Source organism: Oryza glaberrima, chromosome 3, assembly GCF_000147395.1.
Source record: "Oryza glaberrima chromosome 3, OglaRS2, whole genome shotgun sequence".
Taxonomy (NCBI): Eukaryota; Viridiplantae; Streptophyta; class Magnoliopsida; order Poales; family Poaceae; genus Oryza; species Oryza glaberrima.
Window position 1 is genome coordinate 30,397,589 of NC_068328.1, and position 21,078 is coordinate 30,418,666.

The 21,078-nt window shown below is 44.6% G+C and overlaps 4 protein-coding genes across 5 annotated transcripts; 2 read left to right on the forward strand and 2 right to left on the reverse strand.

The window, feature by feature from the left end:
* Positions 1-49: 49 nt before the first annotated feature.
* Positions 50-2,778, reverse strand: LOC127765823 (uncharacterized). Its single transcript, XM_052290782.1, has 5 exons — positions 2,130-2,778; positions 1,883-2,041; positions 1,689-1,787; positions 641-751; positions 50-487 (listed from the first exon to the last, which is right to left on the reverse strand). The coding sequence occupies exons 1-5, from the start codon at positions 2,622-2,624 to the stop codon at positions 302-304; spliced, it is 1,050 nt and encodes a 349-aa protein (XP_052146742.1). The 5' UTR covers positions 2,625-2,778; the 3' UTR covers positions 50-301.
* A 3,590-nt stretch (positions 2,779-6,368) lies between these two features.
* On the forward strand, positions 6,369-7,424 carry LOC127768279 (uncharacterized). The gene is made up of 5 exons (XM_052293827.1): positions 6,369-6,533; positions 6,628-6,698; positions 6,815-6,895; positions 6,977-7,020; positions 7,168-7,424. Exons 1-5 carry the CDS (start codon positions 6,380-6,382, stop codon positions 7,265-7,267), a joined length of 450 nt encoding a protein of 149 aa, XP_052149787.1. The 5' UTR covers positions 6,369-6,379; the 3' UTR covers positions 7,268-7,424.
* A 113-nt stretch (positions 7,425-7,537) lies between these two features.
* Positions 7,538-15,918, forward strand: LOC127768276 (protein TORNADO 1). 2 transcript variants are annotated; one of them, XM_052293825.1, is made up of 5 exons: positions 7,538-9,089; positions 9,235-9,354; positions 11,147-12,715; positions 13,019-14,247; positions 14,400-15,918. In XM_052293825.1, the coding sequence occupies exons 1-5, from the start codon at positions 9,011-9,013 to the stop codon at positions 15,780-15,782; spliced, it is 4,380 nt and encodes a 1,459-aa protein (XP_052149785.1). In that variant the 5' UTR covers positions 7,538-9,010; the 3' UTR covers positions 15,783-15,918. The 2 variants fall into 2 exon arrangements, with proteins under 2 accessions (XP_052149785.1, XP_052149784.1); XM_052293824.1 differs by lacking the exons at positions 7,538-9,089; positions 9,235-9,354 and having other exon boundaries at positions 11,248-11,319; positions 11,483-11,505; positions 11,619-12,715.
* Positions 15,919-16,538: 620 nt separating this feature from the next.
* LOC127768278 (oligopeptide transporter 3) lies at positions 16,539-20,512 on the reverse strand. The gene is made up of 4 exons (XM_052293826.1): positions 19,800-20,512; positions 18,630-18,727; positions 17,684-18,536; positions 16,539-17,585 (listed from the first exon to the last, which is right to left on the reverse strand). The coding sequence occupies exons 1-4, from the start codon at positions 20,322-20,324 to the stop codon at positions 16,788-16,790; spliced, it is 2,274 nt and encodes a 757-aa protein (XP_052149786.1). The 5' UTR covers positions 20,325-20,512; the 3' UTR covers positions 16,539-16,787.
* Positions 20,513-21,078: the final 566 nt, after the last annotated feature.

Below are 21,078 nucleotides of genomic sequence, written 5' to 3' on the forward strand. Positions count from 1 at the left end.
TTGCCATATTCTGGCCTTAAGTGCAAAAATTAGAAAAAGAGGTATCGCCTTAATCCAAGCAAAACATCATCTGCTATTTCCTCTTCTCAAGACAGTTTATCCACATGACTTGGACAAGCATTCGAAACAGCAGGGGCAAGCATACACTGCAAAGCAGCAAAGCACAAACCAAGACGCCATTACAACAACTCGAGACATGTATCAATGGACCAAACGAGTCCACACGCTTGTGAATATTTCACAGGGGAGACTGCTGGAAGCGTGATTGAGGCCGGGGAAAAGGCCGTGGTAAACGGCAAAGCTAGAACAGGTTCTGATGGAACTTGTCTTGGTCGGATCTGTATACTCGTCGCTTGCTGTTGGTGCCTGAGGTAGGCTTGTGATGATCAGAGCTCTTCGACATTGGCCTGCTACGGGAACCGCAGGAGAGGCTGTCCTGTCCGGCCTTCGTGCCGCTGCGATGAGAATTGATCAGTTGCTCGTACTCCTGTTCAAGTTCATGATTTGAATGAGAAAAAGAATCCACACTTTGCTTTGGCTTGCGGATAGAAATAAGATCATAGGAGAAGGCAATTCTTCATGGTGTAAATGGACAGGATTAGTAGAAGAGTAAAAGTTGTACCAAGACCGGCCTGAATACCTCGGATTTACTCTTGGAGATGCATGGAGTTAGGCAAGGATTAAGATCCTTGCTGAACATTTCATCTGGACTACCGTAGTTTGGTGTGTCATCTTCTCCAATGCTACATTCCTGCGTTGCAGCAAACAGCATTAGTAAACTTTTGATAGGCGCAATAATAACTGGCATGCACAGGGGCGCCTTTATGGTACTTTCTAGTTTCTATTACAAGTAGCACTATAGTAGTCCATTGCCATGTAGGCTTTATGTTGTTAGAGGAACTTTTTAAAAGAAAAGGAAGACCAAAATGATAGTTTGTAGGAAGGATAAGACTTAATCTATGGCCAAATTATTTAACCATAAAAAATGGTAACGACTAGCTTCTGCAAATTTTGTTTGCAAACTATCACTTAGGTGAAGAGCATGTATTGAAAATCAGAAATAACTAAATAATAAGCAAAGTGAGGTCAAGAATGTGTGTGTCAATATATGTTGCATTGCCCCCATGACAGAATATATGTCAAAACGTGAGATAGTGTAGAGTACAAACCGGCATTTTTCGCTATCTGTGATTTGTCTTCTACATCTCCACTGGGATTTATAGGTGCCTTCTGGTTAAGTGATACAAGTGCTTGTGAAAAAGGAGAGCTTTTGTGTTAACTATAAAGAACAAAAAGCCTATTGGTTTCTTTGTTGTCACATAGGAGTACTCGTTGAGTACCTTGCGAAAAGGAATTACCCTATCCTTTTCGCTACACAGGCGACAGCCCGCCGATCAATTTGAATTAACCTATCTAATGTAAAGAACTGGACAAGAATGCTAGTATGGGACTTTCAATGATGTTATTAACAAATGAGCCAAGGCACTACCTTTGCATTGCAGATTGTCAATTTCGAGTACAAACCAGTTGGAACTAACTTTATAATTTGAAGGCAACTTACGAAGTACAAGTAAACCAGATGATAGTAGCAATCAAATGGTGGAGCATCTGGAAACTTTTTCAGTATTTCTTAACATACATACACATTATAATTGTAGCAGACGAATGGTAGAGCAAGCGAAAATTACCAGAGAGAAAGCAGTCTCCTCATTAAGCACCGGTGTTCTTGGGGAAGAGCAGTATTCATCATCAAAACATGACCTTGGCGTGTGTTTATCGGCCTTAACCTGTACATAGTGAAGCCATTGCAGGCGAAAGATTTAGTTAGGTGGGTAATTAGAATTAGTGAAGTGACGGCATTGCAAAATCGTCAAGAACATGCCTGCGCGAGCTCTTCGGCAAGGCATTGGATCTGTCCCGTGAGCGTGGAGATCTCATCCCGGAGGTGGCGGTCCGGCTGCGTGTCCGGGAAGAGCACGGCGTCCTTGAGCGTCCTGATCTCCTCCCGCTGCCGCAGGCACAGGTCCTTGAGGCGCTCAACCTGCTCGACGCAATGGCAGTAAGCCCACAATGGCATTGACGGTGGGCGGGGAGGAGAGGGAAGGAGGTGTGGATGTGTCAGCGTGTACCTCCGTGTCCTTCTGCTCGAGCTGGAGGCGGAGCGCGGCGATCTCGTCCTCCTGCTCCTTGCTCTGGGTGAGGAGCTCCCGCTCGCTGCGCAGCACCATGGCGAGCGTCCGCGTGTTCCCGCCGTTCTTGACCTCCGTCAGCGCCTTCTTCTTGGGCTCCGACGACCCTTTCTGGAACAGCTTCCGCGACAGCCCCGGCAGCTTCCCACCACTTCCGTTCTTCGCGGCGGCGGCGGCGGGAGGTACGGGGAGGTTCTTCGCCGGCTTCTTGTCCATGGAGATGAGCCTACGGAGCACGGACCCGAGGTTCCCGTGCTGCGCCTGCGTCGGCTGCTGCGCCGCCGGGGCACGCAGGTCGCGGCCGGATCTGGCCGGCACCAGCGCGCGGCTCCCGTACCCCGGCGTCGCCGCCGCGCCGGCGCGTCGCGGAGACGGGGACGGCGACGGCGAGTCGTAGGAGGCGTAGCGCGACGCCGCGGCGGTCGCCTTCCTCATCTCTCGCACTCGCTCGCTCGCTCGCTCTATCTCGCCTTCGCTGCTCGCCGGGAGGAGGAGGAGGTGGTGGGATACTGGAATGGCGTTTGAAATTCAAAATGGGGGTTTGGTTTGGTCGATTGGTTGATTGGGATTGATTTGGGATGATTTGGGCCGCGCGGTGTGGTCGGTTCGGTTGCTTTTTCTGTCTTTTCACGCTGCGTTGCTGCCAGTGCTGGTGTCGGGAACTTTTTTTTTTTTGCTGCGCGGCGCGCTGCACGCCGGGCACGGGCACGGGCAGGCGCGCCGAGGAGGAGGAGGAGTTCAAAAGGTTTCGACGACACGGACGGATTTCTCGCCGTTTCGGCCGGCCGGACGCCCGGATCGGTGCAGTGGTTGGGCTGGGTTGGGATAGTTGGGCCATGGGAGGCCTCAGCGTGGAGGCCCAAGTGATTTTTGCAGGTTTGCAGCTATGCCATTGTTAGTTTTGTTTTTTTTTTTAAACGAGCAGCGTCGTGTATGCCCTTGTCACTTGTCAGGTTTTGGTTCCTACGTTTGGCGATGATTTTCTAAGTAAGTAGCTTAATGCCCACACTTCTATATTACTAGCCACATCTTATTAAGGTTAAGATTAGGCTTGACAACGTTGGTTACAACCAAATGAGCCCTAAAATTTTGCACTAAACTTGTTATATATAAACATGCAATTGAGCTTTTTTTTCATAGTAATGTTTTGAATGTAGGTAATCCTTTCCTTCACAATACTGTATGCGCATTAGGTGCCGATATGTAAGCCTCACTTTGCTCTAGTAGCATATCTTAGGGGCCCATAATGTATATCCAACGTTTTAGATGGTTCTATTAATTTTAGAATTTTTTTTAACGAATCGGAGAGTCGCTAATTTCATTGAATAAAAGAGAAGTAAACTGTACAAAGGCCTAAGCCTGAAGAGAAAGAAAAAGCAAAGGCCTTTGGCCCTAGCTGACTATAGAATAAGCCAACTTCTAGGTTTTTCGCGCCCACCAAAGCCCAAGTTTTGGCCTTCTCTTTGATTTTGGCCATCGGGCTGATCGTCGAGAACTCTTTTTGCTGGAAGGTTATGTGATTTCTTTCATTCTAGATCTCCAATGCCACAAGCAATGTAAGGGTGCGGAGAGCCTTCGAGGGAACGCCTCTTAAGGTCGTGGTATTTTCCCACCATTCATGCACCGTCCGCGCTTGTTGCCATTGATTGGGGTGCAGTTGGTCGCACGCAACCTAGCCCGCAAGGGTCTTCCAAATCCTTCTTGTGTACCGACACTCTGCAAGTAGGTGAATTGCCATCTCCTGGGTTTGACGACATAAGGGGTAAATGGAGCCGTTTGGCCAGCCTCTTGTTTGTAACCGGTCGGAGGTCCAGACTCTATTTTAGATGATTAGCCAAGCAAAAATTTTATATTTTCATGGTGCCCAGGCCTTCCAAATTAAGGCGTTGAAGTTTGTAGCTATCGAGCCAAGAGGTTTAATTATAAAATAATTAAACTGGCCTCCATAGTTTGTTACGCACGTTGGTACTAGTAGTAAGATTTTTTAAAATTAAAATGTCTCAGCGTTAAACTACAAGAAGACGCCAATCTCGATATGTACTATTATAATACTAAGTTACTTGCCACATGTTATACAAAACCCAGTAATACATCGTGCTCATAATAGTTGACTCGCTATACTACAATACTAAGCGTGTGCTTGGAAGAAGGGGAAAGAAAATTTTTATGAAGATATGTAAAACAATGTGAATCGTATTAATTATTTTAAATTAAAAAATGAATTGATATGAACTTTTAAAGAAACTTTCCTCCCTTTTTTTTTCAAAAACAAACTGTTAGTAATTCGGGAAACATGTAAGCGAAAAACAAAAGATTCCTTCTCAATTTGTCCTCTTAGCATACGCACCCAATTTTCCATCCGTTGGTCATTTTTTTTAAGAATTACACGGTACAACACGGACACTCGTAATACACACACTTACCTCTATGAACGTACGCACGCACGCAAAGCCTACCCCTATAAGCATCTTTAAAGACTGGGCCGGTAAATCCTTGAGATTGACGAAGTTACTATAGGCGTCTTGCTGTCGACAGGTACGTCGTCTATCACTGAAAGCACAAACCGTTAAATCCTGGAAAATTCGCTCCCACGGGGAGTCGAACCCAAGACCAAAGGTGCTACTGAGGCATAACCACTAAGCCATATGAAGTATTAGCAGATAATGATAATTTGTTGGTGAAATTTCTATATATAAGTCTATAGCGATTTTAAAAGCCAATGTTAAAAAAAATCTTCGTTGAAAAATCTTAAAATCAACTTTAAAAATTAGTTTTAAAATTTAAATTTTAGTAAAGCTAATTCCATATAGGGTAAAAGATGGAGCCTTTACTTTCGTGGCGTATTAAAAGTGTGGGATCAAACCAAACAAAAACTAAGTGGGGACTAGATGAATACTCCACTGCGTTGCTACGGAAAATTAAGTTGCATAATATATACAAATAAGATGTAATATGATTATCAAAATTAAAACAAACTGATAGTACAATTTTAAGACTAAAAAAATTAAGATTACATGGTTTTATGAGAGAATAAAGAAGAGACAATTTGAATCATAGATCTATCATCCAAAGGATAGAAATAATTAGGGTGATGTGGCTTAATGAAAGAAGAAAGGAAATATCATTAACTAGGGATGAACTATATAAATATATAGGATAATATGTGGCTTGACCACTAACAAAGCAATAATCTCTAGTATATTAAATTCTTGCTCGGTTAGTACTTGCACTATTTATTTTTTTTTTTACAAAATTTCAGTGACATTTAACTGGTATTGCGAATTAGTCATGATATATTTTTAACTGAGTAAATTTATAATGACACAAATTTAATTAACCTTATATTCCCTGGGTATGAATGCATGAACGGGATGATTCGATGTAAAAAAAAACTATTACAAAGTTGAAAATAAATTTGTTTTTTTTAAGAAGATCGAAGCTTTCAGGAGTTCGGAAGTGCGCGCATTCCATTCTATTCTGACAAAAAGAATGGACATACATCCTTCGTTAAAAAAATTTCAATCCTAGTTTTTTTTTTGGGGTAATTTCAATCCTAGTTATATTCCTGGACAAGTGCATGTTGATATTGAAGTCAGCGTAGCTGGTTAGATTTTTTTGATGGAACCAGCCCACTCGGATTTAAATTCTAGATTTGACATGTGTGCTCACATTTACAGCTAATTACCCCCATGGTGACTTCGTCAATATTAAGATATGTCGGCTCAATCTTCCGAAGATGCTGTCAATCTTAAAATATGCCGGCCCAGTCTACTTCGTCAATCTCAAGATATGCTGTCGATATGCCGGCCCAGTCTAGTGAGGCGCTCGTGGTGACTTCGTCAATATTAAGATATACCGGTCCAGTCTTTCGGGAGTGCTCATAAGGGTACAGTATGCGTTCACAGGGGTGAGCGAGGCTCGTGGTGACTTTATCAATATCAAGATATACAGTCCAGTCTTTCGGAGGTACTCACAGTGGTAGAGTGTATGTTCATAGGGGTGAGTGTCCGCGTGTTATGAACGTCTGCATTTGTACTTGTGTTTATATAAAAAAAAAGAGTGCAGGTTGACATTCATAGGTTATTTATTTATTTACGGAGGGAGTAGACTCGAAGGGTGATGAAAATGAAATATGTGTAAAGCAAATAGCTGGCATAATTTAGAACCTCTCTGGGGGTTATCTTGAGAAAATGCAACACCGACGACTGGTGGAGAGTGAAGTCGACGAGCGAAGAGAACAGAAGCGAGCGAGCAAGGAAGGCGATCCAAGGAAGAAGATGGCGGCGGCGGCGGCCATGGCGATGAAGGATCCGAGCCTGTGGCACAAGGTGGCCGCCATCTCCGGTAATCCGCCCTCCCCTTCCTCCCCCCTCCAGTCCTCCTCCTCCTCCTCCTCTTGCTTCCCTAACCTCGCGATTGGTTGACTGGATTTGAGCAGGGGTTGCTGCCCTTGGACTTGGCACCTATGGCGCGCACATGTTCCGCCCCAAGAACCCGGCGTACAAGGAGGTACTCGGATTGCTCCCTGGTGTTCATCCTTGCCGGATTATTCGTTCTATTTCCGACCTTTTTGTTACAATTTATTGATCCGATTCTTGCAATTTGGGGGTAAAAAATGGCGACAGGTTTGGCACACTGCGTCCCTCTACCATCTCGTCCACACCGCGGCGTTGCTCGGGGCTCCCATCACCAAGCGCCCCGATGTTGTTAGTATACTTGCTATCCACACTGCTGTTTATTTTGCTTCCTAATTTCCACGGGTTCTTCAGTGCTTGTCATCCTTGCAGTTTGGAGGGCTTCTTACTGCTGGGATTGTTCTCTTCTCTGGAACGTACGTGTATTTTTCCTCCTTTAAATTAGTCCAAATTATCAGGAAATGGCAAAAGAAGAGAAAAATAGTATCTTCATGGGTTTAATTGCATTGTATCTGAACTGCAAAATCGTTGTTGATGGAATTTCATCGTCTGTTTTCATTTAGGTGCTACACTGTGGCTTATCTTGAAGACAGGAAGTATTCTTCCACGGCACCGTTGGGTGGCTTTGCGTTCATCGCTGCTTGGGCCAGTCTGCTCTTCTGATTATATCGTGTTTTAGCATGTGAAAACGTATTACATTACTGAATGCTTTGTATTTGGTGCCCTATCAGTTCATGCAATTGACTCGTATGCATCTCTATCATGACCTTCTAGAAAAGAAATGAAATAAAATCAAAAGTACCTTGATGGTTGCACTTTATTGTCTTTAGCTATTCTGATGTGGTGCTTACATTCAATGATCGACCTATTGTGACACTGAAACTATTTCTTCTACTACATCCGTCCCAAATATAAGGATTTTTAGGGTTGGACATGGTTATTAAGAAGGTAGAATTAAATGTGAGAAGGTTGTGATTGGATGAGAAGTGGAGGTAGGTGGAAAAATTGAATGGTGGAGGGTTGTGATTGGTTGGGAAGAGAATGTTAGTGAAAAAGTTGTTATATTTTGGGACAAATCCTGAAGGCTAAAAGCTGTTATATTTTGGGTCGGAGGGAGTATTTAATGCTATCTCATAGGCTCATAGCCATGTCTTTAAAATCATGGATTTCCTGTACCATGGCAATCCTGATCGTTTAACCTTGATTATTGGTCTGCAAACATGGTCACTCAAGTCATCACAAATGCTGTGTCTTAATTCTATCTACCCCATGTCCTCATCTTCGGTGTAAGATTGGTTCAGTGCTTCCAACTAGTATGCCTAAAATGTAGCATATGTTGTTTACAACTTTACGTCATGCTTAAAATCATTTGGGCACTGCATAGTGTAGCAATGGTTTTACCTGCTTCCTCTGGAATTATCAGCTTGTAGTCTTGCTCATGGATTTCTGATTAAAATCAATACTGGACCAAGTAGCTATTAAATGTTGGGTTATAACTATATACTTGCTGTCTTGGCTTTGTACATCCGTGTTGGATGTAGAAACCAGGTTTTAATCCATTATCTAAAAAAATATTCTACCTGTCTGCCGTCTGGCCCCTTTAATGCATTGTAGGAAACCGTCCCAGTCGCTCACTTTACCGTTAAAACAAGTTGCAGTATGAACAATGGAAATTATTCTTATTGAAGTTAACTTGCACAACAAAAATATCTTGAAGTATTGGAGGAACATTTCATCTCTCGTGTTCCAAGTAATGTAGTCCCCATAAAGACAAACTATCTGTCAAGCATATTTTTCATTTTCATTTACTGAATGACCAGGGAAAGAAACCGCGCTAACAAGGAAGTTTTCTTCTTCTGTGCTTTACTCATTGGTGTATCAGGGAACCACTTCAAAATGACACGAATCATGACCTGCAAGATGGCATGAAGTGATTGACATAATATTAACAATGATTGATGTTCGTATTAGTAGACAACATAAGTAATCATGTTTTGGTGTTATCCATGCTCTGAGTAAGATGTTTCCTGATTCTAAAGAGCAGAGTTTTCTGCATGCAATTGGAATAATTACAACTGTATCTAAAATAAATGACCTCACATACACATTAAAGGAAAAAGGTTAACTGGTTTCTGTAAAAATGATATGCAAGTTTTTTCAGAGATTGTAGATGTATTGAATGTGTAGCTATAATATATAATTTTTACATGCTACCTAACAAACAGTAAATGAAGAAATTCCTTGCACAGAATGTCAGAACAGTCTTATTTTTTGTATAGAGGGTTTATTTCTCTCTTTTTGTTCTGCAACATGTCCCCTTCTGCTGGGTCATGAGTATGCATGAGCTTTTCTTTTGTACGGATATGCATGTTCTGCATTTTGTTCTTGCTACAATGCTAGTAATGTATGTACCAGCAAAAAAGTGCTTCTAATAATAGGCCAGTGAAGTATCAGAGTTTCAGAGGGCAAACATACTTGGATCCAGGTCAGTGACCATTGCAGCTGCATTGAAGTAGCAGGAACCACCTTGTTTCTTGAATTTTTGCCAGTAGCTGTTGAAGGCATAGGATGCGTGGTCTTTGACATTATTGGGAAAATAACAATATTTATTTGGTTGAATCATCGTGCAGTTTGCACCACCAGGACCACATGCCCAGCTGAGAGCTTGTTGCAGTACATCATCTGGAGTTTGCTGATCTGCTATGCACCATTGTTTCTCCCAATTGGGATCCTCTGCTTGCATTTAGAGGGTAAGAAGCAATTACTCAATTTTCTAAGGTTTGATCACCTCTGTGGGAGACATGACTTAAATGTCAGCTATAATTTCCCTCACTTTCCATGTTCAGAGATACTTAAGGAATGTTTGAGCAATTGATATCATTATGGAAGAAACATTGGCAGTATTAATACGTGCAGAGCTTGCGGTATAAGCTCTAGTAAAAAGTTATAGTTCAAATGCATCTCATTACTACCATATGCATCTGAGTGGGAATGGCATTGAAGTTGCTGCATCCAAGGTTCCAAAGCTTGTCTCACCCTAGAGCATTCACTCTACCATGCTAATCCTGTATTGCACAAGTCGTGTCAATTTCTTCAATATGTATGAGAGCATTGTCAAGCAATGTCTCTCTTTTTTCATTGTGTATTGCCATAGTTTGAAGTTTGCACGTCTTCTTAAAATTTTTGACCCAAATATGCTCACTCCAGATATGCACGCACATTCTTTTCCCTTATGTTTACCCAAATTATAGAAATATTTCTTGGATATGGACTCTGTTGGTTTAGCATTTGTCAGCAGATTTTCACTTTCAGGAATTCTCATTGTTTTTCAGGTTCACTCTACCACATTATCCAGACTTTAGTCTAGAATCTAAGATCTTGCTTACAGTGTGAACATTATATTAAATTTGGGTGGAGACAGCAGTGAGATAATCATAGACATAACTTAAAAAAAGAAGGGGGGGGGGGGCAAGAGAACTCATGAGCCTTCTGGTCCAGAACTTAGGTATTATGCCCTTACCTTGCTGAGCTGATGTTGCAAGGAAGTGGAGGATCAAACAATGCAGCAGTATCACCCTTGTTGCCGATTGCTCATTGGATCCCAATTCTTGACCCTGCCTGCATTTGGCGGTATGGAAATACACATTTTGTTTTCTTTCACCTTCTAGGCACTAACACTTTGAGACGGAACAGATCTACAAGTGATTAGCTTGATTCTGTGCGAAGTCCATTTGTTGGTATAATGGTCAATGATTGTGGACTCTAATATACTTTGCTTCTCTAGCATCCTGCAATTATTCCTTACTTCAGTCGCAAATCTGAGGATCTAACTTCCTTTTATATGAAGCAAAAATGATGCTGCCAAACGCAATATAATAAGACAATAAAGAAGAAACAGTTCCATTAAAGCACCCATTTGCTTTTAGTTACATGAAGACAATAGGGAGATTTTTTTTTTTTTGGGTTTTGTTTTCTGAATGATGCCAATGAAAAAAACATCAACACAAAATATATTGTTTTTTTTATAGTGAGTGCTGATGTTTACAAAGTGCATGTTGATGTTTCGGTGGGCTTCACATAGGTAGGATGGACTGATAGAGCATATGTATGGTTTGGTCATGTATAGCATCGAGAATCCAGACAAAATTATGATTTTGTTTTCCAGATGCTAAATTTATGTTTTTAGCAGATGAAACTACCTAAATAATCCGATGGTTGCTTCTGAAGATGTTTATCCTTACAATTTTCTTTATTCTGATTCCTGCACAGCTGTACATTGCCGTTTTACCTTTTTTGATTCATAGTCATTCCTCTTCAGGACAGCAAAGCAAGATAAAGGTAGTCCCTTTCTTTATCATGCTTGCTTGACAAGCTGGGAATCTGATGCATGTCCATGCAACTCATCTTTTCAAAACATTCTTTCCAGTTGTAATATGCGACATTGATCTGCCAAAACCTCCTTTGATACCTATATACATCTTCCTTGCATGTAAAAGACTATCTTCATATTTGCTTTCTCTTCCTTGTTCTACTCATCTACAGCGTCGCCTCTGAGCATGGGTGACAAGATGATCACAAGAAAATTATCATTCAATCAAAAGGACATGGATGTCACAGAGATTGATTTGCAGGATTACAAGGATGTGGATAGCATTGCGTTCTACCAGGTTCCGACAAACGTGGGATCCGGAATGTCCATGGAAAGCGAGAGATTGGTAAGAGTTCATGCATGTACAGATCACAATGGTGTCAGTTTTTTGCACAAGTTGCTTCATCGTCTTTTGGAGCACAAGGAGATGTATAGCAATGTGGTGAACCTCCTATTTCATGGTATTGAATGGCAAACTGAGGGGGTGCAACTCCTGTGTTCATTTTTAGGCCCTGGTTCAAGTGTGAAGCAGGTAGAATTCCAAAAGAATGTCTTTGGCACAAAATCATCAGCTGCTTTAGTCCCACTATCAGAAATGATCCAAAGGAATAACACCATCAAGGCAATTGTTTTTTCTGAGTGTAGAATTGGAGCATCTGGAGTCAAACTGCTAGCTTCAGCTTTGGCATACAACAGGAGCGTGGAAGAGGTCCAGCTATTGGATGATTCCATAGGTGCTAAGGGAGCCGAAGAATTCTCAAAGATGATTGAGGTAAATTGTGTGTTGAAGCTGTTGGTCATCCTTGACAATAGCTCCATTGCAGCAGCCCCGATTTTCTCTGCTGTGCTTGCACGCAGCCGCAGGGTGGAGGTGCATGTATGGGGACACTGTCGTGATACTAGAGGTGGCATGAACAGTTGTAAAATTGCTGAATTTCAGGCTGGAACTGGAAGCTTGAGGATTTACAACAATATTAATTCCACAGGTCTACAAAGGATTGCTTGTGCTATGGCATGGAACACCACAGTGACAACATTGGACATGTCAGGTGTACCATTGAAGTCCAAGTGGACCAAAGAGCTCAGAGGAGTCCTTGAGCTGAATAGGATGCTGAAAACTGTCAAGCTCACCAAGTGTTGCCTCAGGGACAAAGCTGTTGTGTATATAGCTGCAGGCCTCTTCAAGAACAGCTATTTGGAGAGCTTGAGTTTGGATGGAAATCGCTTTGGTGGAGTTGGTTTGGAGCATTTACTGTGCCCACTGAGTACATTTTCACCACTTCAGAGACAAGCCAATCTCACTTTGAAGGTTTTGAGTTTTGGTGGACGGCAAACAAATATAGGAAGATATGGCATAACAGCAATCTTGCAGATGTTGGAGACGAACCAGAGCCTACTTCAGTTGGCCATATGCGATGATGTAAGCTTGAGGCCAAATGATGTTGTCAGAATCTTTACAAGCTTAGAAAGGAATACTACTCTCCGAAACCTATCATTGAAAGGTTGCAGGGGAGTCGAGGGGGAACTAGTCTTGCAGACCATTATGGGCATGTTGCAGGTCAATCCTTGGATTGAAGAAATTGACCTGCATGAAACGCCTCTGCATGTTGCTGGTAAGACCAGAGAAATTTATGAGAAACTTGGTCAGAATGGGAGTTCGGTTGTACCAAATGATTTGCTCGATTTGCCACTAAGTGCACCTACTTGTTGCCAAGTTTTTCTCTGTGGTCAAGAATTATCAGGTACCCTTGGCGTTGTCCACTGTTCACTACTCTTTGTAATCTATAGATAGAAATAAGGCAACTGTATCTATAGTTTTGTCGTGTTCAGCTCTTCTTTGTTTTAACTTGTCAATTTGCTGTTTAAAGTTTAAACTATTTCAATTTGTTCTGCTGGAGTCTGGATGGCATTCAAATGAAACCTACCCTTCTGTAGACCTAAATTTAGTTGATTTCTTGCTTGGTGCTATATAATGTTGTACCTTTACCACAGCTCTAGCATACGAACCGTTGATTTATTTTGCTTGCTTTTTAATGATCCTGCAGGTAAAAGCACTTTGTGTAGCTCCATAAAGCACTGCATGAATTCAATGAAATTGCCTCGCATGGATGAAATAAGAACTTCAAAGACTCCAATTGAGCAAATGTCACACACCAATGAGTATGGGATGAATATAATTTTCGATGGCAACACAAAATTGACTATGTGTAATATTGGTGGACCTGAGGAAAGTATTCCCTTGCATGATTTCATGTTTGTTGTGCATGGTGGTCCAAGGATTTTCATGATTGTATCTAGTTTGATTGGAAAGCCTGCTGATAAATATCCAAAAAGCATAGATGTGATTGAACAGGAGCTGATATACTGGTTGAAGTTTGTTGCTTCAAATTCTAGGAGAAGAGTGTCGCACTCATTTATACCCTGTGTTACGATAGTTCTCACACATTATGATAAGGTATCTCATCTAGCAGAAGGGCTACAATTGATCGTTGCAGCTGTACAAAGACTCAGAGAAGACTTCTGTTCATATGCTGAAATTTACCCCACTGTTTTTGTGGTAGACTCAAGATCACAGGTTTCAGTAAGTAAGCTCACCCATCACTTGCGAAATACAACAAAGACAGTTCTCCAACAAGCTCCTCAAGTTTATGAAGTATGCAATGATTTGATTAGGTATTTGCATAATTGGAGATTGAAGAATGATAAATCAGTGGTCAAATGGTCTGAGTTCTGCGAGATATGTCAGCTCAGCATTCCAGTGCTAAGGTTGAGATCAAGGCATGATAATGCCGAGAAATTAGACACAAGAAGACGTGCTGTTGCAAAGTCACTGCATGATTTAGGTGAAATAATATTTTTTGAGGAGCTTGGAGTGCTGATAATGAACTGCGAATGGTTCTGTCAAGATATACTCAGCCAACTAGGTGCATTGAAATCCATCAAGATAGAAAATAGTGGTTTTGTCCGCAAACAAGATCTGGAGAAGATTCTGCAAGAGAAGCTGTGTAATCAAATTCAAAGATCAAACTGGAGAGCTGGTGCATCCTTGCAATCTGGTGATATCATTAATATGTTGTTGAAACTTGAACTGTGCTATGAACAAGACCCTGGGAACCCAAACACATTACTTCTAGTACCAGCTATGCTTGAGGAAAGCAAAGAAGGGATTCAACGGTGGCAGTTAACCATGCCAGAGTGCAGATATGCTGGAAGGCATATGGAATGTGAAGATACACACATGTTTCTGACAAATGACTTCTTTCCAAGGCTACAGGTAAAACATACTGTAACTCTAACTAGTAACTACTACACTGCTGCCAAGGGGATGGTCCTGTTATTTAGAGATATGTACAGAGCGCAGCTGGATATGATTAAGTCGATTACTATAACGATCCGACTTTCTAAAAAAGATTATCTTCCTTCCAGGTACGTCTGCACAATAAAATCATGTGCCCTGGAAATCAGCAAGGAGCAGTCTACAACTTGGAGAAAAACCTTATTTATACGGTGATCGATGGTGTCCATGTAAGGGTTGAGCTGGGTATGAAGTTGGGCTCATCCATAGATGTACTTGCATGCTCCACTAGAAATGTTACAGACATGGTGAGGCTTCTGCACAAGTCAGTAATCACAACTATACTAAATATGTCTCCCAGTATGACATTCAAGGAAAGCATTATCAGACCTGACTGTGTGAAATATCTCATACCACAAAGGTTCCGTACAACTCAGCTGCTACCTGTCAAAAAAATTAAGCACATTCTGCTGTCATTGCCGGCAGAAAGTTTTTACGATTATCAACATACCTGGAGTGCAGTTGAAAACAATAAAAGGGTCATCTTAATGTCAGGATTAGATCATGCTAGAGATCTTCTATCAGACGATGACTTCCATGATGTTTTGCATCGTAGGTACTATGATCTACAGCATCTTGCAACTGAACTTGCAGTGACCCCAGACAATCTGCAACAATCCGAAACTATTGCTGAATCGGATGCAGTTGATCCCTCCATACTAGGCATTGCCAAAGGTGTTGAGATGGTTCTCCAAAGACTGAAGAGAATAGAACAAGGAATCCAGGACTTGAAGGAGGAAATTGCAAGGCTGAGGTACTACGAGTATCACCTTGTGACTGAACTCCACAGGAAAATGGACTATGTAATGAACTACAGCATTCAGCTGGAGGATAGAAAGGTTCCTCAGCTGTTCTATCTTGTAAGCTTGGACAGCCGTTCCAAGAAGCTTGTCACAAGAATACTGCCTGGCATGCGGTCCCTACGGGTACACATGCTGTGCGAGTTCCGACAAGAAATGCATGTGTTGGAGGATCAAGTCGGGTGCGATCTGATTCAGGTAGATAACCGGGCAGTGCAATCCTTGCTGCCTTACATGAGCAAGTTCATGAAACTGTTGACTTTTGCTCTGAAGATCGGGGCGCATTTCATTGTCGGGATGGGGGAGATGATACCTGACCTGAGCAGGGAGGTAGTGCACTTGCTGGACTCGTCAGTCATGTATGGTGCAACCACATCAGCCTTATCATTGGGGGCATTAGGCGCAGCGGCAATGTATGGAAAAGCGAGGAATAACGGCAGCCAGAGTGGCACAAATGACATGGAGGATGATATGAAAACGGCCAGACAGTGGCTTGTTGATTTCTTGAAAGGTCAAGGGATTTTGACAGGGATGGACATAGCACAGAGATTTGGTCTGTGGCGCGTTAGGTACAGAGATGACGGCCACATTGCATGGATCTGCAGGAAGCACATTGTTGCGAGAGCAGACGAGATCTTTGAACTGCCACTCTGAACCATCCAGGGTGCAGTTGGTTTCACGGCCACAAGGTGCCTATCTGATGTCCCTGTCCTTCTGTACTGATGGTGACAACTGACGAGCTTGCAATTGTAAGGGATGGTGCCATTGCTGATTACAAGGATCGCATATGGTAGGTACCTATCATATGCTCTGTTCCAGTTTCTATCACTCTGCTTCTGTCAATGGTGTGTTTTTACATTTTTCCTCTTTACTTCGTTGTTGTGGATTCACGCTAGTAGAAATATTTAGTTTCTGACGGCATATTGTTTCCTGTTCAATTGCTGATTTGAGGAGTTCGTTTATCTTTCTTCAATTATAATACTACAGTACTGCTTCATCTCTGATGATTAACTACTAGCAGAATTCTGTTTCAGCATATTCAGATTGACATGATCTTATATAAACTACCTATAGTATTTCCTTGCAGAAAAAAAATGCCACATTATTACACTAAAGACACAGGAGGTGACACTATAATGACTATCAGTTATCTGATGCCAGGATGAATTCATGGTTTTTCCCAACCCTAACCCAAATGCTTGCTACCTGAGTGCAACTCCAGTTTCTATCACTCTGCTTCTGTCAATGGTGTGCTTTTACATTTTTCATCTTTGCTCCGTAATTGCGGATTCGTGATGCTAATATTAAGTTTCTGACGGCATCATGTTCTTGCCTGTTCCATTGCTGATTTTTAATTTTTCAATTGTCTTTCTTCAATAATGAATAACGCATACTGCTTCTTCTCTGATGATTAACTACCATCACATCTCTGTTTCAGCATATTCCAGAATGGCATGATCTTATATGAACTACTAGCTACTATATCATTTCCTTGCAGAAAGCCAATTTGTTACACTCATCACACGGGAGGTAACAGCTGACAACTATTAGGACTGTATCAGTTAACTGACACCAGGCTGAATTCATGGTTTTTCCCCAATCCAAACCCAAATTCTTGCTACCTACATACACCACCGTGTGCAGCTCCGGCCGGCGAGCTCAGAACACCGGGCATCCCTTGACGGCGATCCCCGGCGCGGTGGGGCAGGAGGCGAGCGGGCAGTGGTCGACCGCCGTGCCCCACCACTTGAGCTCATGGTGGGCGTTCTGCAGGGCGAAGAAGATGAGCACCCCCATGAAGGCCGTGCCGGCGTCGAGCGCCGCCGACAGCACGTAGTTGTACTTCTGCCACCACCCCTTGCGGTACTTGAACACGAAGTAGTTGAAGATGGTGCCCGTGACGAGCCAGCTCGCGATGTTGGTCGGCGTCGCCGGCGGCATCCCGGCGAACCCGTAGGAGATGACGGGGACGTTGATGAGCGCGATCCACTTCTTCTCCGGGAACGCCCTGCTGAGCAGCCACACCGGCACGGGCAGCACGGCGCCGGCGAGGAACAGCCACACCAGGTTGCGGTACAGGCCGTGGCGGCCGAACAGCCGGGCGGGGCCGATGAGCCCCCAGATCACCGACGCGTCGAACGTGACCCGGTACTTGGGGCACGTCCACGGGCTGTCCGGGTGCAGCGCCTCCACGTCGCAGATGTTGTCGATGCTACCCAGCATCCACCACGCCACCGCCAGGTTCACCACGCCGGCGACCACCGTGCCCACCAGCTGCGCCGTGTACATGCACCGCGGCGGGATCTTCATGTAGTGCCCCAGCTTGAGGTCCGCGAGGAACGACAGCGCGTGCACCGTGCTGATCCTCCCGTAGATCTTGAACAGCAGGTTCGCGATCGGCTTCCCCGGCAGCGCGTACCCGATCATGAACTGCGCGATGATGTCGTACCCCGGTTGCTGCAACCACCACAAGTTTTTTTCTAACACAATCAGAGATGGACAACGACGAATCGACGATGATTCATGGTGAGATCGATGGATGGATGGATGCGTGCCTGGTTGGTGGTGGCCTGGATGACGCCGATGGGGAGGGTGACGACGAAGGCGAGGGCGAAGGCGAAGAGCATCCCCCACCACGGCAGCTGCACCTCCTCCCTGTACACGAACGACATGACCAGCGACACGGCGACGCTGCCGACGAGCAGCACGAGGAACCACCACTGCGGCACCTGCTTGTACCGCCGCATCAGCTTCGCGTGCACGTCCATCTTCGCCGCCGCGGAGCTCATCGCCGACCTGCTCTGCCTCCAGATGTCCCCGCCGTGGAACAGCGCCACGTGCACGATCGTCGCCGTGAACCTCAGGAACCCGGACCCGATGGAGATGGCGAACAGCGGGCTCAGGTACAGCTTCCCGTAGCTCTCGTACGCCGCCACGTTGAGGTCGAACTCCCTCGTGAGCACCTTGGTGGTGTCGTACTTCTGCCCGGACGCCGTGAACAGCTGGTTGGAGAAGATTGGGAACTTCCTCGCGTCGAACGTGTCGAACTTCCAGTAGCAGAGCGGCACGATGAGGTAGATGAACATGACGAAGCCCGCGGCGGTGTTGGCGATGGACGACCACGGCGCCACCAGCGGGCTCCCGTGGTACGCCGAGATGCCGGCCCAGTCCAGCGTGAAGGCGCCGACGCCGAGGCCGTGGTAGCCGGAGCCCACCTGCTGCGCCGTGATGCTGTGCGGCCACGCCCAGCACGCCCACGAGAAGAAGGTCAGGATGGGGAGCAGGTAGCCCGGCAGCGCGTAGTAGGCGAAGCTCGCGAAGAAGAAGATGAGGAAGAAGCGCATCCGTGTAGGCCCCCTCGACGACGACCCCTTCCCGCCATCGCCGCCCTCCTTCTCGTGCAACGCCCTTCATGTACTCACAGAGATCATTAGTTAGCCTGCATAGTTAACTGGCTGATCTTGCTTAATTGAGAGATTTACGACGTGATTAATTAATTACCTGAAGAGTGAGACCTGGGCTAAATTCGATGGCCACCACATGTCAGCCGGGTCAACCAGGTACCTCCTCAGCATCCCGGCCCAACCATAGCCCAGTATCTGCATGCAGCAAGCCAAGCATGACGTCACTTAGCTGTGCTACTGCATCTTATACTATCTACCACGATATGAATTTTCGTGTCTCATTGTTTGCATATCGGCTAAATAGTTATTAAAAAATTAATAAATATAGTTTTTCTAGATTCATAGCGCACTCAGATTAAATTGCGTGAGAATAACTCCTGTTCATGATTAGTTAACTATATTGTTTTCTTTTTTTACTTTGGGATGGATTAGTTAAACGACTAGTCATGATGCAAGAATAATCTCATACTCCTATTTATGACTAGTAGTAGTACTGCTTAGTTTTGACTCGTGCACGGACCATCCGTCACCATATACCCAATCTTTTTTGCATCTTAGTGCCAGCAATCCGACAGGAATGCTAAAGTTGCCCACTAATACGAAAATTTGCAAGAGGCACATGCAGCCGCATGCTAGACGAACAAAATCACGCCAATTATTTGTAGGGCCTCCTAGTACATGGATGGATTCACGGTGACGTTATATGCCAACATGAGGTTTTCTTTCAATTTCAACTTCAACGCTGCATGATTGGTGGCAACTCGTACGCGAGATAAAGCAACGCAAGAACGTCTGATTGGTTCAGTATTTGTCACATCTTTTGGAGGAAAACATACAAGTCGCAATCGCGCGACAAATTCGCCAAAAAAAAGAAGACACGAGTCAATTCTTATTTCTTAGTACCAGTCAGAACCAGTCAGAAGCAAGCAATCGAACTGAGGGAAAAAGATATGGTTGAAGTGGTTTTGTTGATTGTTTCTTTGTGATTAATTAACTAATTAAGCATTCAATTAAGGTGCTACGTAAAATCATGGTTCAAAATTCCGGAACGTCATTTCGGACCCAATATGATGTTATTTCGACCGAATTTTTAAATTTAAATTTTATCTTTTTAAATTTGGCAATATTTTATTTAAATTTGACTAAATTTTATTCAAAACTTCGGAAATTTCGGATCAAAATTTCGGTATATCGGCACCCTCGGAAAGAACCGTGGAAACCGCAAGATTAAACCCAGCGTAAAACCGGAGTAGGTGTGGAGGGAGACCTGTGTGGTGAGGACGATGAGGAGGGCGCAGAGGAAGCTGAGGGACTGCTTGTAGTAGGCCTTCATGACGGTGATGGCGCCGATGGAGTAGGCGTCGCCGCCGCCATAGGAGACGCCGCAGTTGGCGAAGATGGTGATGATGACGTGCTCCTTGATGTTGAAGGGCCCCGGGTTGAGGTTGAAGCTGCCGAGGCGGCCGCCGAGGAGGCGCACCTCGCGGCTGGGCAGCACGGCGGCCATGAACTGCCCCGCGGGGAGCACCAGGATCTGGGCCAGGATCCCCGAGATGGTGAGCGGCTGCGTGCGGTAGGTGAAGAAGGTGTTGAGGAAGATGAGCACGACGCAGGACGCGAGCCCCAGCGTCCACGCCCGGAATGTCATCACCGGCGTCGTCGGGTCGTCGGTCTCCGGCACCACCAGCGCCACCTCCTCCACCGGGCACCTCTCCCCTTCCCCCTTCGCCGCCGCCGCCGCCGCCGTCGCCGCCTGCTCCTCCGCCGCCACCGGCGACTTCAACGACGCCATCTCCCTAGCCTCGATCTCCTTCCTCCTCCGCCTCACAAGTCGCCACTACAAGCAAAGCGAGCTAAGCTAGCTGCGAATGATTTGTAAAGAAAAGAATTTGCCAGTATCTGGAGAGGAAGGTAGTAACGCTTTCGGGGATTCGATTTGGATGGTAGCACTTGACCGCGGCGCGCCTCTATTTATATTCCAATTCGCGTCTCCATTTTTTTTCCCACCTCGTACTTATAGTTATTAGCTGGGGTTTTAGTGGCTTGATTACTCGGTACATCTCGGCTAGGGGAATCGTGGCCGTCCGTGGGTGGGATCGGACGGTGGAGGAGAGTGCCAGCTGGGCACCCGGCGGGCACGCGTCGGCTTAACCCCCGCACGCGCGCGGCGCGCGTGGGCACATGTTACGCAGCCGCTTAATCTAATCAGCGCTTTTAATTTCCTTCCAAATTGTGAATTCATCCTTGGTCTCAGTGGAAAAAGACGCATTGCTTGGCAAAGCGAGTGGTCAGTGGTGGCTTTGTGGGTGCCCTCTCTCTGACAAAACACACTAGTACTACATGAGCATGCGCATTAGTCAGTAGACTCAAATTAACATGGCTTATTTGTGATCTTGTCCAAACTATGCTACTACCAGAAGTGTCCAAACACATGGCTTGTCCAGAAGAAAAATATTGGAGGAAAAACCTTGGATGGAGCTTCGATGGGAATCTGGTGGTCATGGTGTCCGTCTAATTAAAGAAGATCAGAGCTTGATGGATGTGTT

Coding starts and splice junctions, on each gene's coding strand:
- LOC127765823 (XM_052290782.1), bottom strand. CDS start 2,624: ATGAGGAAGGCGACCGCCGCGGCGTCGCGCTACGCCTCCTACGACTCG. Junction 1,788..1,882: donor TTGCCGAAGAGCTCGCGCAG/GCATGTTCTTGA, acceptor CACTATGTACAG/GTTAAGGCCGATAAACACAC. Junction 752..1,688: donor AGGAGACTGCTTTCTCTCTG/GTAATTTTCGCT, acceptor GCTGCAACGCAG/GAATGTAGCATTGGAGAAGA.
- LOC127768279 (XM_052293827.1), top strand. CDS start 6,380: ATGCAACACCGACGACTGGTGGAGAGTGAAGTCGACGAGCGAAGAGAA. Junction 6,534..6,627: donor CAAGGTGGCCGCCATCTCCG/GTAATCCGCCCT, acceptor GGATTTGAGCAG/GGGTTGCTGCCCTTGGACTT. Junction 6,896..6,976: donor TCACCAAGCGCCCCGATGTT/GTTAGTATACTT, acceptor TCATCCTTGCAG/TTTGGAGGGCTTCTTACTGC.
- LOC127768276 (XM_052293825.1), top strand. CDS start 9,011: ATGTACCAGCAAAAAAGTGCTTCTAATAATAGGCCAGTGAAGTATCAG. Junction 9,355..11,146: donor CCTCTGCTTGCATTTAGAGG/GTAAGAAGCAAT, acceptor ACTCATCTACAG/CGTCGCCTCTGAGCATGGGT. Junction 12,716..13,018: donor CTGTGGTCAAGAATTATCAG/GTACCCTTGGCG, acceptor ATGATCCTGCAG/GTAAAAGCACTTTGTGTAGC.
- LOC127768278 (XM_052293826.1), bottom strand. CDS start 20,324: ATGGCGTCGTTGAAGTCGCCGGTGGCGGCGGAGGAGCAGGCGGCGACG. Junction 18,728..19,799: donor TCATCGTCCTCACCACACAG/GTCTCCCTCCAC, acceptor TGCTGCATGCAG/ATACTGGGCTATGGTTGGGC. Junction 18,537..18,629: donor GCCCAGGTCTCACTCTTCAG/GTAATTAATTAA, acceptor GAGTACATGAAG/GGCGTTGCACGAGAAGGAGG.